At 32.0% G+C, this 22639-nt stretch overlaps 1 protein-coding gene across 1 annotated transcript in view; it reads right to left on the bottom strand.

Moving 5' to 3' along the window:
• Positions 1-21902, bottom strand: part of LOC308639473 (uncharacterized protein) — a gene marked incomplete at its 3' end in the record, with an annotated part of 204973 nt that extends 183071 nt beyond the window's left edge. Inside the window, exons 1-2 of the mRNA XM_081277711.1 lie at positions 21765-21902; positions 21299-21337 (exon numbers count right to left, since the gene is read on the bottom strand). Coding sequence (XP_081133837.1) covers positions 21299-21337; positions 21765-21830 — 105 coding nt within the window. The 5' untranslated portion in view covers positions 21831-21902. The remainder of the gene's footprint in view (positions 1-21298; positions 21338-21764) is intronic.
• Positions 21903-22639: the final 737 nt, after the last annotated feature.

Here is a 22639-nt window from a genome sequence, read left to right as displayed (position 1 = left end):
AAAGTGACATTTATTTATTTCAACACCTTTGAGAACCTATAAACATGTTAAGAGTCCAAAAAGACAAATCTTCGTGTTTCCAATAAATTTAATTTACTGACTTTTCATATTCAATTTTGATGCATGAAATTAAATAAATGAATAATTTTTCTACTTGACAGTAGAAAAAAACTACTTTTGCTAATATATGATCTTTATTAATTTTGAGTACAGAACTTTTAATAATTGAGAATAATAAAAGCAGAAAGGAATTTTGCATGCATTTCTTTAAGTTTTCTGTTAAGCTATAATAGGATCCCATTCACTACATACCAGTTTTCTCCAAATACTCAATATAGATATTGATATTGCAATGTTCTAACATTATTCATCCCATTCCATGTGGATCAGTAGTAACATCCAAAGAAGTTGCAACTTGAGAATGAAACATATGCATTTAGAAAATACCAATCTATACAGAGAAGTCTATCTGATGTTTCCACTTAGGAGACTTTTCTCAAATGTTTCTGAATAAAACATTGTGGATTTGTGTGATGGAAAATAGAATAGACATACTACAAAATCATCTTTTTAGATGGACACTATATTTTTGTAGAAAGGGGGAAAATCATTTTTTATTTCACAGTCTGGGGATAGCTTATTGATAAATTAAAACTCTAACATTTCTTAATTTATATCATGTGTCATGCATAGGATCTATGGGTCTCCAGATCTGACTTTACATACATTACTAAAAAGGAGACAAAATATTTTTTACATATTACGTTCAAAGTTTTATTTACTTATTGAGAAACTTGTAACTACTTTGCTATTTACCTAAAACCAGATGTGATTACAGAAAACTTAAGCTCTAAATATGGAAAAATGTTTTTTTTTTTTTGTTTACAGGATCCAGTAAACAGTAACATTAATGAAAGAAAAAAGTTTTTGAGTCTCATACTGTGATTTAAATGGACTTAGGTGGGATGATTTTCCCCAAAGAACATAGTCAAAAGTCATAATTTATATGGTTCAGGTAAATGGAAGGCTCTGATTAAACATTTCCACATAGATTATTGATTATCTGACATAAAATCCTGGTCCTTTAAAAATAAGAGCACATCCATAATAGCTGTATTTTCTAGGAGTAATACACCTTGAAAAATCAAATCAATGGCTGTCATTAAGGGAAGTATAAACATTGTAGAAGAATTTCCAACCACTTTGAACTTTTTTTCTACCACTGTGTTTGAAATTAAGGTCTGATTCCATATCCAACCCCTAAAAATTTACTAAAAATATAACAGATGCACTGATGGTTTAATTCTCTTGTTTGTAAAACTAAGATCCTTAATGAAAATTCTAGGTTATAATTAATGGTTTATGTTTAAAAACTATAGGATGTTCTATTGCTGAGCCACAAGACCCTGGGTTCGATCCTCAGCACCACATACAAAAATAAACAAGTGAAATAAAGGTGCTGTGTCAACTAAAAAATAAATATTAAAAAAACTCTAGGATGTAATTAAATAGTGCAAAGTAACCTTAACACTGTAAATTAGTATATAAGTCTGATCTATTATTTTCAGGACATCATTAGACACTATAACAAAAAGTAATCACATACCATAAAGAAGACAACATAATTTTTTTTTATTAGGAATTATGATGCGGAAAACAAATATATAATATACAAAGAGAAAAACTTACATAATATATATTTTCTTCCTTTTTTCTAGCAAAGTTTACTTGAAAGATCAAAAAATCACTTACCCATACCCATTAACTTTGAAACATTTCAAAATCTACCATTTATTGTTTTTCTTTCTTTATCCACTTTTATTTTCCCTTCCTTACATTGCTTTCATGAAAAAAAAACCTAGTAGCTATAATTTCATGCCTTTAACAATTTTTTAATTCCCTTAATCATTTGGTGGTCAACAATGTCATGTCATTAGTTTTTGTTTTCATGCATTCCAAAGTACACTTTCTTTTTAAATATATCTTCTTAATCCCTTCATGTAAATGAACATACTATTACTTAATACCTATTTAAAACTTTTCTCATATATCTATTTGTTTTATAAGTAACAATTAAAAAATTAAAAAGTATTATGGCAGCCTACTATTTTAAGGTAGCAACTTTAACTTAAATGTTCATATACAAACTCTATAAATGGGACACTCTCCCCAAGGCTATGATGCACATTTAGTTAAGTTTTCTAAACCCAGTGACAACAAATATATTATTACCTATTAAATGCAAAAGAAAATTAACCAATTTTATTAATTACCCCAAAGGTGAAATATTCCAAATCTGATAAGATTTCTCTCTGTACACAATCTGTTCACTCACACCAGAAATAGCTACTTAACATGCCTACAATGATGACTTGCCAATTTGGATTTGCCTACTTTGTGGATATTTGGTATGCCAAGGCTTCTTGCCAATGAACATGTGAATGTGCTCATCTTCTAAGACAACAATGTTTATTCAAGGCTAACTGATCACATTTATTTTTGTTATTTCCACACCAGAGTTTGTCAAAGCTGACAGATAAAGGCCATCTCTCTATAGAGAGGAGAGAGAGGCCTCACATTTATTTTTTAAATGTTAAATTCAAGCTTTTCTCCCACATGAAATATATAGACAACTCCAATATTTAAAGCAAGTTTTAGGAAACTTTATTGGCAGTGGTGACTGGGTATTGCAAATTCTTCCTTTATATGCAAATTGGAGGTGTGGCATGGCCCCTTCCCTCCTCTATAACCAGGGATAGCTTGGCTTGCCATACAAAGCTTCATTGCCTTTTAATCTCAATTCAAAGACTAGACCTCCTTTCCAAGACATAAAACGGTTGACAAGGATGTCCAAGAATCACCAACATGACCACGAATCCTGCTTGCCCTCTTTTCAGGTAAATAATTATGAGATATATCATAGTTGTATTTTATGCATTTATGCCTCTTCAAATCTAGACTTTTCTGTATTTTTAGTCTTTTGGATAGAAATCAATTTCAAATAATACTTATGTTTGTATTAAGGTAGTTGTCAACTATGATGACACCTCCATTTTTAGAAAACAGTGAAGAACAATATATCTTTCCAAACTGTAAAAAAGCCTTGAATGTTCCTGATTAACATCCTTCCCATTAACCTATTTTCTGAACATTCTGGTTCTTTCCATTCCTGTGTTATTATTTTAGTCAAAGAAGCCACTTGTCCCAGTATTGAGAACAGAATTCTGCATCTATAAGAGGTAAATGGACAGATGATCCATCTTTGTATGCTACTATAATTAAGCCACCAAACATTAAAGCTGCAATTGACTTCATGTTTTTGGCAACCACATATTCCACAACCTGGAGCAGGTTGTTTAATGGTTTATCTGATGTCTTTCTGTCAGTCACACATGGCTTGGCCTCATACTCAGCCACACAGACCAGTATACCATGTACTTTAAGGTCTCATGTTTAATAGTGCTTTTCAAGAAGTGATACTCCACTAACATCTTTCAGAATATTCTGGATCTTTCAATGTAGCAAGATTCTAGGAGATTTTTATCTGCCTAAGTTATCCTGGAATGAAAATATGCTTTCAACAGTTCATGAAACTGTTACCCTTTTTTGTTTGAGTGATCTTCTCCCACTTTCAGAATGATCCACTGTTTCCACTTCAAATAGAATATCTGTACTATGTCAGGATCTGCTGAAGGATCTAGGCCACATTAGTATTACATTCCTTTGTAAAGTGATTTTCAAAGCACTTCAATGATTGCCTGTATTTGATTTTATGCCTTTCTCTGGATTAAGGATATAAAACCAGTTTTATTGGAACTCTTGCTTCTTTATTTGCATTTGGGAATTGTGCTTGCTCATAGGTACATAGAATAAATCATGTATCTCAAACAGTGATTACAGGGATCTGGAAAAGTCCTCTGAATAACAAAACAGACCATACTAATTGAGTATTTTTCTTGGTCCACTTCTTCAGAAGGGTTCATGTTTCTCTTTTGGCCAGATGAATAACAGGAATTAGAGAAATCCACAAGATGGGACTGCTTCTGCAGAAAACCACTTTAAACTTATTAGCTGCCTATATGTGATCTGAAATGTCTTCATCTTCAGATTTTTCTCACTTCTCTTTGGTCTATTAGCACTATCAAGTGTCTTTCTTATTTTTGTATTCCATAGGGTTCATTACCTCAGATGCCACTGTGTTTTGCATACCACTATCAGGATGTTAACATCATCGCAGTATTCCTACATATTTCTTCACTGCACATTTTCAAATCAATCGTTTTTTTCCCCATAACTTTTCTCTCTGGTATTTCAGTTCCCTAATTCATAAATATCACACTTTATTTACCATTCTCTTACTTTAAATTTCATGCCTGTGTTTGAGTGTGTGTGTATGTGAGTGTGTATAGTAATTTGTTAACCAACTTCTTTTAGTATGTCTAGCTTTCTAGAAGTCTTCACTAAATTATATGTCCATCCCCATATTCTGGAATTTATAAAATCAATAAGTTCAGGAATCATGAATAATATTTTTGGATCATCAAATCCCCATCATACATAATAATGCCTGGCATGTAGATAGTGTTTAAAGTAGTCACTGAATGAATGAAGGTAGGAAAGAAGGAAAGCAAACATAAAATGTAAAGGGTCAGGAAATCCATTATTTAGTTTCATCATTTCTACCATATAACAATGTTGCCTTGAAGAAATTGTTAAACCACTCAAACCTACCAAACAGAAATAAATTCTACATGTTATAAATTATTAAATTTATTAAAAAGCAAAGAAAATAGAAAATTAACATTTGAAAAGTATTTTAAATACATAATGTATAATCTCACAATTCATATACATTTCCTTTTTAACTCAATATATTCTATAGCTCATTTTAGGTATGGCATTCAAAATTAGATGTGAGGAAAGAAAATAGATTTTATTTCTAATGAACATTTGTTTAACAAGAATATAATGATTTTTAAAGAGTGTCTCCCTATATCTTCTACAGAATCCCTTAATGATATGTCACAGAAATGTTAAATATATATTCAGTAAGGGTCATTTTAAACACTGATTATATATTTTGATCAATTACCAGTAACCCATATCCCAACACAGAATAGTTTAAGATTGTCTTAATATTTGATGAGTCTACTCATTATTCCTTATTCCAGTTTCTTCTACATTAAGTAGCAGTGAGCATAGAGAACAATCCTTCATATGCTTACTTTTTGTTGTCTGAGAAACCACTTTATAAATAAAACACCCCTTCCCAGTTATGCATTCAATTATGATTCCTTGAAAGATAATTTAAGTGAAGGACAAAATTTCTTAAATATTTTACATATTTATTTCCAAATGTAAGTTATTTCTCAGAAGGTCCTGGCCTTAGCAAAGTGCAATGTCTTCACCTGATTCAGTAAGTGAAGGTCACATACACATTATTTTACACTACATTCTGGAATGAAAGCCAATGCAAATATTGAGGAAACACCATTTCCTATGCCTATCCCAAACATTCAACTACCCCGTATAGGTGTAAAAAGTCAGTCGTGATCAGCCAAGATCAACCAAATTTGGAAATAAAAATGTTTATAGAACTAAGCATGAAGCTGATACTGGCCTCAGATTGACAGTGGGGGGGTGGTGCCAAGGATTAAAAAAATAGAAAGGTATAAATGAAATTGGTATAATGAGAAGAGATATGAAAGGAACTCAAAGAAGATATAAGACAGAGGCTGAATGGATGATAAGGATGTCTGTTCAGCAGAGCGATATTCAAGACATGAGAATATACTATATGTTAAAATATTGGGCTGGGATTGTGGCTCAGCAGTAGAGTGCTCACCTAGCATGGGTGGGACCTGGGTTCGATTCTCAGCACCACATAAAAATAAAAGCATTGTGTTGTGTCCATCTACAAAAAAAGATTCTCTCTCTCTCTCTCTCTCTCTCTCTCTCTCTCTCTCTCTCTCTCTCTCTCCTTTAAAAAATGTTTTTAAAAATCTAAAGGATGCAAAACCAGCATACTACAGTGACACAGTCATGTCAATATTTATAGCAGCTTAATTTACAATAGCAAAGCTATGGAACCAACCTAGAAGCCCTTAAATACAGATGAATGGATAAAGAAAATGTGTTATGTATTCACAATGGAATATTTGCCATAAAGAAGAATGAAATTATAGCATTTGTTGGTAAATGGATGGAACTGGAGACTATCATGCCAAGTTAAATAAACAAGTCCCAACAAACAAAGGCCGAATCTTCTCTTTGATATGTGAATGCCAACATACATGGAGGAGGGGAATAAAAGTTCATTAAATTAGACAAAGGGAAATGAAGGGAAGGGAAGGGGTAAGGAGGAAATAGAAAAGACAATAGAATGAATTGGACATAACTTTCCTTTGTTCATATATGTATACACCACCAGTGAAACTCTGCATCATGTACAAACACAAGAATGAGATCTTAATTAGAATAAATTATACCCATTATATATAATATGTCAAAATACACTCTACTTTCATTTATATCTAAAAAGAACAAAAATAAGAAATAAGAGATGATAGTATACAAATTTTAAAAATCTGTAATTAACCACAGAAATATTTTCTTTTGGGAATTAAATACTCTTCAAATAACATGATTGAAAATTGATATTAGGTTCTGGAAGTTGAATATTTAAAATAAAGGTGAAGAGGAAAGGAGTAGAAACATAAGGAAAAGAGGTGACTTTTCTGATAATAAAGAAGAATCAATGTCTGAGAGTCTAGCATTTCTATAGCTAATAGTCCTCTATTTTAAAAAAGTTGATATTGATTTTTGAGAGTCTAAAGTTATTATAAAGGAAAACTTAGACAATATAAAATAGCTTTTATGTTTTATATTGAAAGAAAAGAAGAAAAATCATCTAAATAGGAGGTTTTACATAAACAGTACAAAAAATGGAATTATTTTTGTGAAGTAATATGAAAGGAAGTTTATAACATGAAAATTTACTATTTTTATAGAATAAATCTGAATGACTGAGGAAAATTGTGAATGATTATGCCAAAGGTGACATTTTTAAAAACATGATATTTATTCTTAACTACAATATTGACAGCATTTCTTTCTATACTAAAATTAATTCTTAGTTTTAGAAAAGGAGTTATATCCCAAAACAGTGCTAAAATTTTTAAACTCACTCATGAAAGTTCATGAAGTAGCATGACTTAAAATATCTCCATGCTGCTGATGATTACTAATGATTGCTTTTGGAGAGAGTTGTGAATGCTAAAGTGATGGACTTTAGTAACTCCAGGAGTTTCACAATTGATTGGTTTTTCACAGTATTGCCAGAAGTATGAGAACTGAATAGCACTGATTAAAGAAATATAGGTTATATATAAGGATCTATATTATCCTTTGAAATTAATGGGAGGGGTAGAGTTGCATCATGATGTATTATATCACGGATACAGAGATATCTTCATAGAAGTAACAGTTTCTCAGGGTTTAGATCTAGGAATATCTCCTTAAAAGCTCATAAGTTAAGGCAAGGCAACAATATTTAGAGGTGGAAAAAATTGGATTATGAAAGCTGTAATGTCATCAGTGGAATAATTCTTTTGATGGATTAATAATAAGATGGACAGCTGTGTGGTAATTATAGGAAGTTGGGCATGGTTGTAGGAAGTAGGTCACTGGGGTCATGCCATTGGGGATTATATCTTGTCCCTCATTCCTTGCTCTCTGTTGCTTTGCTTCCCAGCTGCTATAAACCGAGCAGATTTCCACCACCACAGCCTTCCACCATGGTGTTCTGCCTCAACTCAAGCCCAGAGCAATGGTGTTGGCCAACCATGGATGAACCTCTGAAATCATGATTCCAAAATAAACTTCCCCCTTTAACTAGTTCTTGTCAGATATTTTTGTCACAGTGATAAAAAACTAACACATAAGGTGTATAATACAGGCATTTTAAAAGATCACGAGTTCAAAGCCAGCCTCAGCAAAAGCAGGGCACTAAGCAACTAAGTGAGACCCTGTCTCTAAATAAAATACAATAGGTGTGGGGATGTGGCTTAGTGGTCAAGTACCTCTGAGTTCAATTCTGCATATCAAAAAAAAAAAGAAAGAAATTCTGATTTGCTATTGCACACTATGGTGACTACAGATAGCATCCCATTTCAAAAAGCTAGAAAGAAAGGATTTTGAAAGATTTTGCCATAAAGGAATGACAAAAATTTGAGGAAATATATATTTTAACTTGATTTAAATATCATGGAATGTATACATGCATGGCAACATTGCATGGAACTCCACTAATATGTTTGATTTTCATGAATTAGTTAAAATAAATTTAAAATTGAAAAAACATATATAAAATTGACAGCCCACACAAATGTTTAAAAACTTATTGGAAAAATATTTGAATTTTAAAAAATATTTAGCCAACTATTATATTCTGATGTTTTATACTATAATAATTCATAAACATGCCTACAGTATGCCAAATAAAGGATGAAATTAAGATGGACAAATATTACCCACCCAGATGTTCAATAACATGTATATGTTTAGATAATTTCTATTATTTTTAATCTCAAACGTTGGGCACTATATAGATCTTCCTTATTATGTGCACCAGAAGTATGTCATACAAAATAAATTAATGGTTTCTGAAACCCAAAAACCTACTTATCTGAGTCAACATTTGACTTTTAGTAGTACAAATAGTCAAATAAATATTAACCCTATATCACTAGTAGATGAAAAATTCCCATGTTTTTATTTTTTATTTTTTGGAGAATTATATTCAGATCCTGAATTGATGTTGCCCCCCAAAATCATGTAAAATTAATTCTAGCCACTAAAGATAAAAATATAAATGTTCCTTATAATTGTGTAAATTTAGTTCACTCAAACAAATTGAGTTCATCTATGTTCCAGACACATTTCAACACTGCAATAAATGTAATATGATGATCTTTGTACCCATATTACATATTCAGAGAAGATCTGTCAACAGAGAAGAAAACATATAACTTCATGATTTAAAAAAATATATATGTTCTCATATATTTAATTTTAAGCATGTTCCTTAAAATATTTACTATAAATAAAGCATGATTCAGCATTAAAATAATATCTAATATCTAACTCACTTGAAGAAACATTGCATCTTATTGATTTGATTAAGGACTCATATTTTGGATGTTTTTCCCACATTATGGTTGATAATGAAGAAGGTTCTACCTACACCCCAAAATAACATTAATTTCTTCTTGAGGAAAATAACTTAGAGCAGGTAAATTTTTCTTACATTGGTATCTGACACCTTTCATAGAAATGAAACCATCATAGTTTGCTGGTAGTTATATTTTTATTTAGAAATGTCATAGTAATTTTCTATAATATGAATGTCTGTGAGAAATTCCAAATTTTATATTTTGAAATATTAACTCACCAGGTAATGATATTAGGAAATAAGGACTTTGGACAGTGATTAAGTCATATGGTAGTGCCCTTATGAATGGAAGTAGTGCCTTTAAAGATGCCCCAGTGGAATGAATCTGAGTGAAATTTCAAACATACATACATGAATATACCATAAATATAACACAGTGGATCTCAACAGCAAATGTATCCACAAGACACTAATTTAAAAGTAACTATAAATGAATTCCATCAAGATCAGTAAAGTAAAGGGAGGGGAGAAAGGGGAGGGAGTAAGTGCTAGGGGCTGAATTTGAGCAAATTATACTCAATGCTTTTTTGGTTATGTCAAAATGTACAATAATGTTATATAAAACTAAACAGAATCAGTTATAAAAAGAGAGACTCAAGAAAGATCTCATCCCTTCCATTTTGTAAGAAGAGTAGCAAAAAGATGGCCATCTTTTACATAGCAGGCCTTTACCAGACACTGAACATGGTGGCACCTTGATCCTGGTTATGTTAGTCCCCATAACTAGAAGAATTAAATAAGTTTTTACTTTTTAAAAGCCATGTTATATTTTGTCATAATAGCCAAATCAATGCATTATCTAACATATATTTAACTCTTTCTCTCTCTGTGTGTGTGTGTGTGTGTATGTGTGTGTGTGTGTGTGTGTGTTGGGTGTATAAGAGAGAGAGGATATAAAGTAGAGAGCAAGAGACAGCACAAGCATGAAGGAACTAACAACTGAATTACTGATGAGGTTTTCAGGAAATATGCTCATTTTATGTCTGTTTAGCCTTTTACTTCAAAGTCTAATCATTTAAGCAAGTGATATGACTTCAACAAATGTTTTAAAAACTTTTTAAATTGTGCACCAAATTTTGTTTGATTTCCTGATGTGAAATGTTGGCCTCACAGAAGAAATTATATTTGCTAAATAACAATACATTTTCATAAAATCATTGATCCTACTAAAAATATAAATCTCTTAACAAATATACAGTGAATCCTGAGATCATCTTTAATTTTTTCATTAAAGGCTGTACCAAAATATTGATTTCTGTTCACTTTGAAATCTTCAAATGGTTCAGGATCTTATAAACAATAAATACATTTTTTCCTATTTAAAGTAATATTAAATTTAAGAATGTTAAGGGAGATTGTTGAAAACTGTTGTAATATTGTAGCACAAAGACCAACAATGGGAAATGCCTAGGTCCTTTTGAATACTAACTTTTTGAACAATGAGATGATATTTAATGTAGCTCAGCCTTTTGGGACAAGAATTGATTTTATTACTGAATTAATTTGGGGATGCTATGCCCCCAAATGGTGCACAGATAAAAATATGTGCATGAATAGTCTATTTCATTTAAAATAAAATAGTTCAAATAAATTAATAAAACTTCAGAATAGCACATTCCACTGTATTTTTCTTTAAGGGTACTCTTCAATAATTTATATACACTATATTTTATCTATTATGTTAGTATTTCATAATGTTCATGGAAAGTGATGAAATTATAAAATTCTGTATTAATTGTCCCTCCAAAGATACATTATGAAATCAATAGAAATACAAAATATAAAGATTTCAAAATGTCAGATCATTGGGCAATGAAGCCTTCACAAATGTCAGAACACTGAAGCAAGCATGGCAATCTTGAGTAGATGCTTTTAGATGCAATGGCATATTTCCATTTTCAAATAAAATTGAGAATAAGAAAACTACTTATTTAACTGTAATATAGTATGCCATTATGATGGCATAATGGGTCCTTCCATTTTATTATGGACATGGAGAAAGAAAAATAAATTTGTCTTTCATCCACATAGGGGATAGATTACATCAAGCAATGGACTCTAATGTTAAGACCTTACACATTTCAACACTTTTTCACAACATGTCTATAAGGAGCACAAAGTGAAGAAATAACTGTACTGAAGAAGTTGAACAACAACTGAATTAAGGTAATAGAATAAACCTAGTATTTTAAAAGTAAGAGTTCAGCCTTATAATTTTTCAAGTCTATTCATGATGGAGTGCTTTTTGGAAATTATGTGACGATGAAAGTTTTAATATGGTTACACATTGGCTTCCACTAACAGATCAATGGCACACATATAATACTGTAGAATGGAACCTTTGATTTCAGAGAATTTATAAATAAAGATGATCTCTATTACTAGATAATGAGTGCTCAAATGCTGTGTCTAGTAGCATGGTTAAAAGACATGGGTTCCTTACTGCATAATCTCTCCTTCTTGTTTTAATTATTTGGAAAAGTGATGCTAGAAGGCAGGTTAATCCATTCATCCCTTTCAATGCCTCCTCTCCTGAGAAGAAATTCATAGAAAAGAAATAAGGGCATGTTTTAGTCAGCTTTTTCACTGCTGTGACAAAAAGAACAATTTTAAGAAGGAAAAATTTATTTGGAGGCTCATGGTTTCAGAGGTTTCAGTCCATAGATAGCCAGCTCCATTCCTCGGGGCTCAAGGTGAGGCAGAACATTATGGCATAAGTATATGGAGGAAAAAAGCAGGTCAGACTATAGCCACCAAGAAGCAGAGAGAAAGTCTAAGCTCAGTTCTCACAAAATATATACCCCAAAGGCACACTGCAATGATCCACCTCCTTCAGCCATACCCTACATGCCTACAGTCACAACTCAGTTATCTCTACCAAATGATTAACACACTGATTAGGTTAAGCTTCTCATAACCCAAACATTTAACCTCTAAGTTTTTTGCATTGTCTCACACATGAGCTTTGTGGAGATCCTTAATGTCTAAACCATAAGAGATTACTTCATCTGAAAGGCTGTGTAGATGCTGCTCATCTTAAAATATGGTTGGGTCCTTATAAGCCCATCAACAATTAAAAATCCTAAGTCAAAAATCCACTTAATATACCTAATTTACTGAACTTCATTAGAATACATTTGGGCAAAATCATTTAAAACAAAGCCTACAATCAGCAAATTTCATTACATATCCAACACAAAGTTGAATATAATAGAATACAGCTATCATTTATTTACTATAATTACCATGTGGTTGTCTGGGAGATGTGGCTCTCTGCTACTACCCAGCATCATGAGAGAATATTATATGACATATTACTAGACCTGGAAAATATCAAAATTCAAAAATTTCAGTGCCATTGTTATTGAATTTGTGTTGCTTTTGCAATACTGTAGAGTCAAAACATACAAATAAAATCGTCATTAGTTGGGGACTGTCTATATTCTTTACAATAGCTGCTGCCTTCCACTATCCAAGCTAGAAGTATAAAGGGCAGTGAATTTGGAAGAAAAAAGTGAAGGAGGACATAACAATCAATAGTTGGATAGATTCACAATAGGAAAGTCCAAGAATACAGAGGATAAAAGAGTATCCTAAAGAGCATTTGATGTAAAATTGGATATTTTCTATGAATGGTGAAAGCAGAACTATCATATTAAAATTCAGGTTTTGAAAATACTGAGAAGTTGAAAAATCTGAGATACAGAAAAAGTCTTCTGAAGGAAGAATTGTATCAAGTCTAATTAATATAGTGTCTATTGTCATGACACAGCAGGGATATTCTTGCAGATTCTGTTAGATAATGAAGATAATCACAAGCTACAGGGCCAGGAACAATGAGGTAAAAAAAGAGCAGAAGCCCTGAAGTTACTGCCAAGTTGTCAAAACAATCTGAAAGTATGGTAATGTAGAACTAAGTACCTACAAACTCAGACAGACTATGTTGCAAAAGGGAAGTTGCAACCTTATTTATAAAACATAGCATGGTCAACTGTGTTGTTCTGGATCAAATAATAGCACATGATCACACCTACTTAATTTCATAAGATATCACTTTAAAAATGATTTTTTAAAATTCCTAGCAAATCTGATAAAGGAAGAAAACTGCAGTTTATTAATATATAATCATAATAGCTGACGTTTTTCTTCATTAGTAGCTGACATTTAATCTTCATTAGGACTTTATGATACAGCTTTTATTAACCTCATTTGCAAATGTGGAAACTGAGGCAAAAAAGAAAATAATTTATATAAATTTTTACCACTGTGCCTGAAATATCACATGTTAGAATTATAAACCTCAAAAGCTAGATTGCTTCTAGTAAGCAAAGGGAGTATGAATAAGTATTCAAATGCTAAGTGAAGATATGCAGGAACACAGTCTCTCATCCTACATATTTACTTTTCTTGTAACTATGTTTGTCTCCTAAAGACTTAAGGGGTAGGATTAGCCTGAAAAAAGAAAGAAAGAGAAGGATGTGATGAGACTTTTTCCTTTTCTAGATTTTGCCAAAATTTTTCAGACACAGAAATGCCTGTTTCTTGCCATTGAAAACATAGTTTTCCAGTGAATACTATATTTTTAGTTGCCATTGATGATCACTATCAACTTCTTGGATGTATATTTCATTACTTCCTGAACTTTCTCATCCAGCTCACAATGTCATAATTCCTCCGTTTACATGATTTTCAGGTCTTCCACCTCTGTTTTTGATGAGACTTTAGCTTGCACAGTCACAACTTAGGACTAATCAGTAGGAATGGAAAATAAAATATGGAATCAAACCACAAATAAAAATCTCTTAGAGCTTGGTAAGGAATTGTGTATGGATTATTGAATTAGTAGAAATTTTAAAAGTCAAATGTAGCTTACAGTTCCAACCTGGCTACATAACGAAACACATCATAATGTAACTAGTGTTTTTGTTCAAAGAAAACCTCTTATTATCTATTGCTGATAACCCATGGGAAGTCTACTAAATACTGCAAAGATACATAAATTTATCCTTAAAATCACTGCACTACATATGATACTTCAGTAGTGGAAATTAGATATATTAACACCAGAAGTCAGTAATTTGTGGGTTTTTTTCTGTGAGATAAAATAATTTGGCTATAAATATGCATTCTACATGTAAAAAATAACTGACGACCTAGGCCTAAGTGAAATTTCCTTCAAATGGAACACAACCAATTGAATATAGATTGGTAATAATAATAACAGGTGTTACTTCTTGAATTCCTACTGCATGCTAAGCACTGTACTCAAGATCTACTTATACATTTCTAACTCTGTCAATAATGGTAAAGCGATTTATTTGATTCTTATTCAGTGGATGAAGAACCTGAAGATAAGAGAAACTAAATAATTAGCCTAATATTACAAAGTACTGAAGTTAAGATTAAAAACCAAATGCTTAAGATACATAATGTAGAGAAGGTTTAATCTAAGAGTGATGATATAGCTTTCCTATTAACACTTTGAGTCTTTAAGCACTTACAATTCAAGGTGAATAATATTTCTAAGACATTCCCAGAGGGCAGATGGAACATGGTAGATATCCATCCCTTACCAACAAAAGTGTAAAAGCACAATAAAGGTCAGCGACCTCAAATCTTTCCTGTGGAATATTCTCCTATGGTAAGCAGGATAATGTCCCCCCCATATCCATTTAATAATCTCCTTTGATCTGTGTAGGTGTTATGTTACATGGCCAAGGGAATTAAGGTTATTTATGGAATTAAGGTTACTAATCAGCTGACCTTAAAATGTATAGATTATCCTGGATTATCTGGGTGAGTCAAGTACAATAACATAGGCTTTTAAATGCAAAACATGAAAGCAGAAAAGGAAGTGGTGGAGCTGTCAAAATGAATAAAAGAGGCAGGAAAACTTCAAAGAAGGAGAGAGCCAACCATTGTTGGTTTTGCAGATTAAGGAAGGCTGCCTTGAGGCAAATGTGTGAGTAGCTGAAAGTGACCTTCAGCTAACAGGGAGGAAACAGAGGCTTGATTCTTATAAGGAGTTGAAATTTTAAAAAAAGGTAGTTGTAGATGGAGAGCATGCCTTTTATTTTATTTGTTTATATTATTGTGGTGCTAAGAATAGAACCCAGTGTCTCACACATGCTAGGCAAGCACTCTGCCACTGAGCCACAACCCAGCCCCAAGAGGTTGAATTCAATCAGAATGAACAAGGAAATGGATCCTCCCCTAGAACATCAAAAAGGGGAAGCAGCCCTGGAATCATCTTGATTTTAGCACACTGAGACTTGTACTAGACTTCCAAACTAAGAATAAATTAGTGTTATTGAAACCCATTATGTTTGTGGTAACTTGATAATGCTACAGTAGAAACTAATACACATGAAAATGACTATTTCAGGGTAATTATCAAGATTGATGCCCCGCTGGGTGGGCATGGTGGCAGAGGCCTGTAATCCCAGCTGCTGGGGAGGCTGAGGCAGGAGAATTAAGAGTTCAAAGCCTCAGGAAAAGCATGATACTAAGCAAGTCAGTGAGACCCTGTCTCTTAATAAAATACCAAATAGGAATGAGGATGTGGCTCAGTGGTCCACTGGTCAGAAAAAAAGAACAAAATTGATGCTCCTTGTCAACATCTCCATGCTCCAAAACACTCTAGCTCAAATTCCACATTACATCATTTAATTCTCTTTTAATATTTTCTATTTCTATAATATTTACTAGCTCATTAATGCTTAAATGAATTAAAAGTTTCCTAAAGAAAGATGCTATTAAAATTCCATAAGTAATTTCCTTCAGGCAGGCTTATAGGTAGTACTCATTTTAACAACTCTTACTTTCCTACACTGAGTTCCTGTGTGTGGTTAATGATGTTTAATGTCTCAGTATACTTAATATTACCCAGGCTCACTTACTGATTCAATGAAACTATTTCATTTCCAGCAATGTGCTCTTACTAGCCTTGTTAGAGACAACTGTTAAATTGTCAGGAATTTTTAAAGCCATTTGTTAAACATCTATTACTAAAAATAAATTAATACAACTAATTAAATCATATTTTAAAAGATATAAAAGTGTTAAAAACCTACCACCTTCTTTATTATTTCAACACATTTAACTGGTATTTATGTTTTTGAGTCATTTACTTCTATTGCATCCATATGTTGGCATGCTATTCTACATCTTTTCTCACCTAAGTTATGTTGGTAGTTTGAAATCAGCCACAGAGGGAGTGTTTACTCTATAGAAAGTAACAAATACTACAAATCAGGTTTCTACTTATTGTTTTATTGATTGTTAACAGTTATGAGTCTGTACCTATTGTATCTTGAATAGCACAAAAAGTTGAGAAAAGATCCTTCTGAATTTCAAAAACTATCATTTGATACAACAAAGAAGTGACTCATATTATGAATGAATGAGTGAAACTGCAACAAACATTTTTTCACATTTTTATTCATTAGTGTAAAAGTAATCTAACATTCATGATGAAATTCTATTCATTTGTTAATTATATAGTTAGCTATAATTCAATTAGTCAAGAATTTATTCAATGTGTACCCGAGAATCAATAGGCTATATGGCATTTACAATAAGGAATACTGAATATTTTATTAGTATTTGTAAATTATGTGCTACACATATTTTTATTTTGTTATTAGTGACCATATTTATGCATAGTTGTGAGGTTCATTTTGATGTATTCATATATGGATATAATATAACTTTCTCCATTTCTTTTTTTGGGATATTGGGACTTGAACTCAGGGGCACTTGACCACTGAGCCACATCCCCGGCCCTATTTTGTATTTTATTCAGGGACAGAGTCTCACTGAGTTGCTTAGTGCCTCATTTTTTGCTGAGGCTGGCTTTGAACTCATTATTGTCCTGCTTCAGCCTCCTGAGCTGCTGGGATTACAGGTTTGTGCCACTGTACCCAGCAACTTTCTCCATTTCTTACCCCAGTACTGACCTTTTCCTTCTCCCTCTCCTTGCCTGATCCCATTGTTCTATTGTATTGGTCTTCTTTCTATTAATTCATTTTTAATTTGTGCATTATAATTATACATGTAAGTGGAATTCATTGTGGCATAGCCATCCATGTATGTAGCATAATTTTGCCAGTTTCATTCCGCAGATCCTCTCCTTCCCCAACACTTGATTCCCTTCTACTCCACTATTCTCCCTTCTAATTTTGTGATATCACCTTTTCAAAAAAGAATCCTTATTTATTTCTAGCCTCTGTGTATAAGAGAAAATATTAGAACCTTGAATTTTTGAGTCTGGCTTATTTCACCTTAGCATGATGTTCTCCAGTTCCTTCCATTTACCAGCAAATGCTATAATATCATTATTTATGGCTGAGTAAAACTTCATTGTGTATATAAACCAAAATTACTTTATCCATTCATCTGTTGATGGACATCCACTCTGGTTCCATAACTTGGCAATTGTGAATTGTGCTGTTATAAATATTGGTAGGCATATATTATGCTGATTTAGTTATTTTGGATAAATGTAAAGGAGTGGGATAGCTGAGTCATTTAACAGTTCTTGAATTCCCTAGTCTTTTGAGAAATGTCCATACTGCTTTCCAAATTGGTTGGAATAATTTATACCTCCAACAGCAATATATATATATATATATATATAAGTGTACATTTGCCCTGCATCCTCATCATGTGCTATACATCTTTAATACTAACTATATATATAATATTATGCCTGTTCATAAACATCCTTACATCATGCAAGTTATTTTCCAGAAACCCACTTGGTAAACATTAACCAGCCTACCAGTACTTTAACTTTTCATTCATTTTCATTAATTATGCCTAAAAAACATGTAAGTAAAATGTTACTGCCATCTAAAAAAAGGCATTAACTTTGACATGTGACAAAAGTAAAAGTGACAATGTTTTTATTTCTTCTCTGTGAGGTACAGTAATAAGCGAAGCATGAGAGGAAAAGGATTCTACAAAATGATCATGTAGGGGATGGGGTTGTGGCTCGGCAGCAGAGTGCTTGCTTAGCAAGTGCAAGGCCCTGGGCTAAATTCACAGTGCCACATTAAAAAAAAAAAAAAAAAAAAATATATATATATATATATATATATATATATATATATATATATATATATAATAAACTTTAATATTCTTTATTTAGTATTGCCACAATAATTTTTCAAGATAGCCAGCCTCATTTTCTTTTCATTCTTACCACCTGTTGTTTTTGAACAGCAATAGCAAGAGGATTTGATTGCCTGAAATGAAGTAGGAAAGTCAAGAATGACAAAAAATAAATTGGATATCTATTGTGTCCAATTACAACTAAAAAATAAATATTAAAAAAATTGTCATGTATGCAAGGCTAGCAATATTTTCCTTCATCTCATGAGTCATAGGATTAGGACACTACATTTCATCTTGACTTCAAAACCTCTGTCTCTGGAAATCTAAAGCATTGCAGACATCCATATTGATTCTCCAGCTACTCTTTCATTGCATCTTTATAGGAAAGTCTATGGTGTTTTTCATCCTTTGTTTATTTCCTCAAGCTCTTCTATTTACTTGGGATGATCTCTACTCACAAACTCCTAATTCAAGTGTCTTACTGCAAGCCTACACCTAGAGACTTGTTCATCAGTTCTGAATCCATGTAAATGTCTTCTAAAAAAGAGTTACGGAATTCTTCTTGAAAAGGGACTCCCTGTGGCCTATTTTAATATCTGAAATATGATGTATGTATGATGCCCCATCCAACAAAAAAAAAAATTGTTTCTTTTCGGGTAAGAAAAAATACCATGTAGGAAGGGATAAAAAAGCATTTTGCAACCCTAAAATTATATAAGTATGTGTGTGTGTGTGTGTGTGTGTACATATCTATAGCATGTGAAATATATTTTACATATTATTACTTAAGTGTTTTACAGATTACAATGTTCTAAACAAATATAAACTGTTAATATTCTTGCTTTTAGTATTGCCACAATAATTTTTCAAGATAGCCAGATTCGTTTTCTTTTCATTCTTACCACCTGTTATTTTGGAACAGCAATAGCAAGAGTATTTGATTGCCTAAAATGAAGTAGGAAAGTCAATAATGACAAAAAATAAATTGGACAGCTAGCATTGCAGATAGACATTATACTCATGAGGGGATTTTAGTGGTAGATTTAGAAATCAAATTTTGATCTGTTAGGTAATTGTACAAGAGGATTTTCTAAAAAAAATTGTAGCTATATATGAATAGAATGCCTTCATTTTATTTGTTTATTTTTATGTGGTGCTAAGGATAGAACCCATTGCCTCACACATGTGTGGCAAGTACTGTGCCACTGAGCTACATCCCCAGCCCTACAAGAGGATATTATGATGAGGATAATGCCAAAGAAAGATTACTCTGCCTGAACTATGTAGTACCAATTGGAGCATAGAGCCAGGAGACCATGATATAAGGGACCTAATGTGATAATGATTATGATAAAGATAATGATAATAGGGTTGGGGAGGTGGAAGTAAAAAAGAAGGTGGTAAAAATTATGGAAGGAAGAAAAAGGAGGCGGAATGGAAACTGCATTAGTAGTCAAAACTCATTCAACACCATATGCAAAAATCCCTAATATTAATTATCTCAGGTAATATTTACAATAATTTTTAGCATTATTTTCATTTTTAAATAAAGGTTTTTTAACATCTGAACCATACTTTTACACAAGACCATACAGCTAGTAAGTGTTATCTGGAATATAAATCCAGGCAGGCTGTCTTTAGACCATACACTCTGCAGCATAGTTTAGAGAAACATGATTTTTTGAGGTTCCCATATACCCAGGTAATTGAATGTATTTCCAAGAACATCTTTGAATTAAAATCAAATTAACAGTCTACAACAATCAGAAGTATCTGTGTATAAAGCATTTGATAACTTCAATAAAATTAGTTCAAAGCAACATTTAGATAAAATTTCAGTTGGTTTACAATTGTAATATAAGTGTTTCCCATTGAAAACCTCTATAGATATTAAAATTTCACAGTAATACTATGCTGAAAGTGATTGAAAACTGTAAAGATATAAATATCCGACAATATCAGACCACAGGAGAAACTTTCCATTAATCCTCAAAAGTAGTCAAATAAGCAAACTCTTCATAATCTAGCCTATGGTGAAGATATTAATCTTATTAAATGTCAATAATGATGCTTTATATTTTACAATTGTGCATTTAGATATCTAATTTAATCCCACCAAGTATGATATTGACATATGTTAAAACTCTTAAATTGTGAATTCATAGGTCTAAATAATCTATACTAGGTTTATTGCCTACAAGGAAATTTACAAATGAATCTGTAAGTCTCCTTTTCACACATTCCTTCATTAGCCATATTTAATAATTCTTTTCTGTTAAGTACTGTGACTGAAAATTGATATATCAATAATCCTTTGATGAAATATATCCACTCTTTTAGTTCCTGTTTATCTTTATTTACAAAACAAATCTTTAGTATAATGGTAAGTTATTTATAATTCTATGGTAAATAGACATACTTCATACAAAACAAATGGAAGAACACCAGAACAATTTCTATTACTTCAAAACCTTTTTACACTAGCAAAACCACAGAATTGTATGTTTTTGTTGAGGAAAGAAGGAACATCCTTATATATCATAACACAGAGGCACAGGCGCTCTCTCACACAGCTTGTACAGAAGATAAGCAAAGTGACAATGTATCCAACTACAATGATATCAGAAAACTTAGGGCAAAAATGTGATAGAATTTTTATAGAAAGAGTATTAACTAGTCCTCATGCAACATGAACCAATAGTCATTCAGATGCTCCCTGGATTTTTGGTATACTGAAAAGATCTCACTTGACTTACTTTTTTCCCATATTATAAGCAGCTGTTAATAGTAGCAACCCTGAAACAACTTATTAACTACACTGTGAAACATGAAATTAAAAAGCTGAGTACATCATATTGTCATACTTAGGTCCTTAGTTTTATAAGTATTATGTTTATCTTTAATTCTTCTCAATAGATTTTGCTATTGTTGCTACTATTGCTTTCTTACCTGGTCTTCTTCTTGCATAGCTTGTTCTTCAACTTGGATCTAAATGGGGTGGAGGGGAGAGAAACAAAATGACTTATTAACAAAATATAGCCACGGAATAAGAAATAAGATTTTAATAATAAAACGTTTAAAAACAAAGAGAAGATGAACTATGCAAGTAAGTTCTGCACAGTGTATTCCAGTTCTTTTTCTGTGCAAATCATGCTTAGATGCATTAATAAATATTTAAGTAATATTATTTAACCATCTACAAATCCATGTGGCTGGATTCAAATCCAAATAACATTTCTGTAATCTCATAAAATATTTATATTCTAGAAAACTTTAAAACTACTCTAAATGAAAGAAAAAACAAAATCTTAATCAAGTTTCTCACATCTCTGCCTTTCAAAATTACTGATCCTGCTTCTGAAATAATATGCATATGTTTTTAGTTCCCACCCCCATACACAGACAGAAAATTCACCTGAGTCTGGAGACTTGAGCCCTTGGCAATTTCATCACTCAGAAAAGAAAACCATGATAAGAACATTTTTTATGATCCAAATTCTAACTAAGAAATAATTATTTAGAAGTGACAGAAGCTTTGGGAGAGAGTGACCAAGTCATCTTAGAGTTAGCAAGTAGTAGTGAAGGAAGGGAATGGTAGGCATAGTCAGACACATGTCTTGCTATTAATAGAATGACATTTCCAGCAGCTGTCCAAATAGTTCAAGTCCCCCATCACAACTGTACCTTACCTCAGAGTCTATAAAATTAACCAGATACAATTCTTGTATTTAAATAACTATGTATGAACTTGAGGAACTTCCTGTTTTATAGGCTGTATAAGTGATAAATTATGCAGTAAGATAGTAGCACAATTTCCCTAAATTTTCGCTAACCATACAATCTGCTATTATGGAATCAGATATCTAGTCAAACAGTTGGCCAGGCAATATTTTATGCTATTAAACATCTTTAGTCTTTATATTTAACTTTAATTTCTATTAGTAGGTCTAGTAAAATGAGATTGTAAAAGAAAAACCAAAAATAAAGGGTTATACTTATTTAAGGGTTTTCTCTCTTAGAGTGCTAAAGAACATAAAGATGTGAAAATGAATTTTAATTGAAAATAAGTACTGATGTTATGGTATAATTAGAATTTTCAGAATTAACAGATATGAAAAATAAGTTTCTCTGTTTGGGTGATAAAGCTTAAGTATTCAAGCAATGAATGTGGATCAATTTTACTGTACTGATAACACAAATAATGAAAAGAAAATAGAAAAACAATACAGGTGAGATTTTAAAACATTATATAAATCACAACTGTGGTATCACAGAATGCAGACTGTATAG

This window comes from Spermophilus citellus (assembly GCF_964194105.1).
Source record: "Spermophilus citellus genome assembly, chromosome: X".
Lineage (NCBI taxonomy): Eukaryota > Metazoa > Chordata > Mammalia > Rodentia > Sciuridae > Spermophilus > Spermophilus citellus.
Note: the sequence above shows the minus strand (reverse complement) of the source record. Positions and strands in the feature narration are given on the sequence as shown.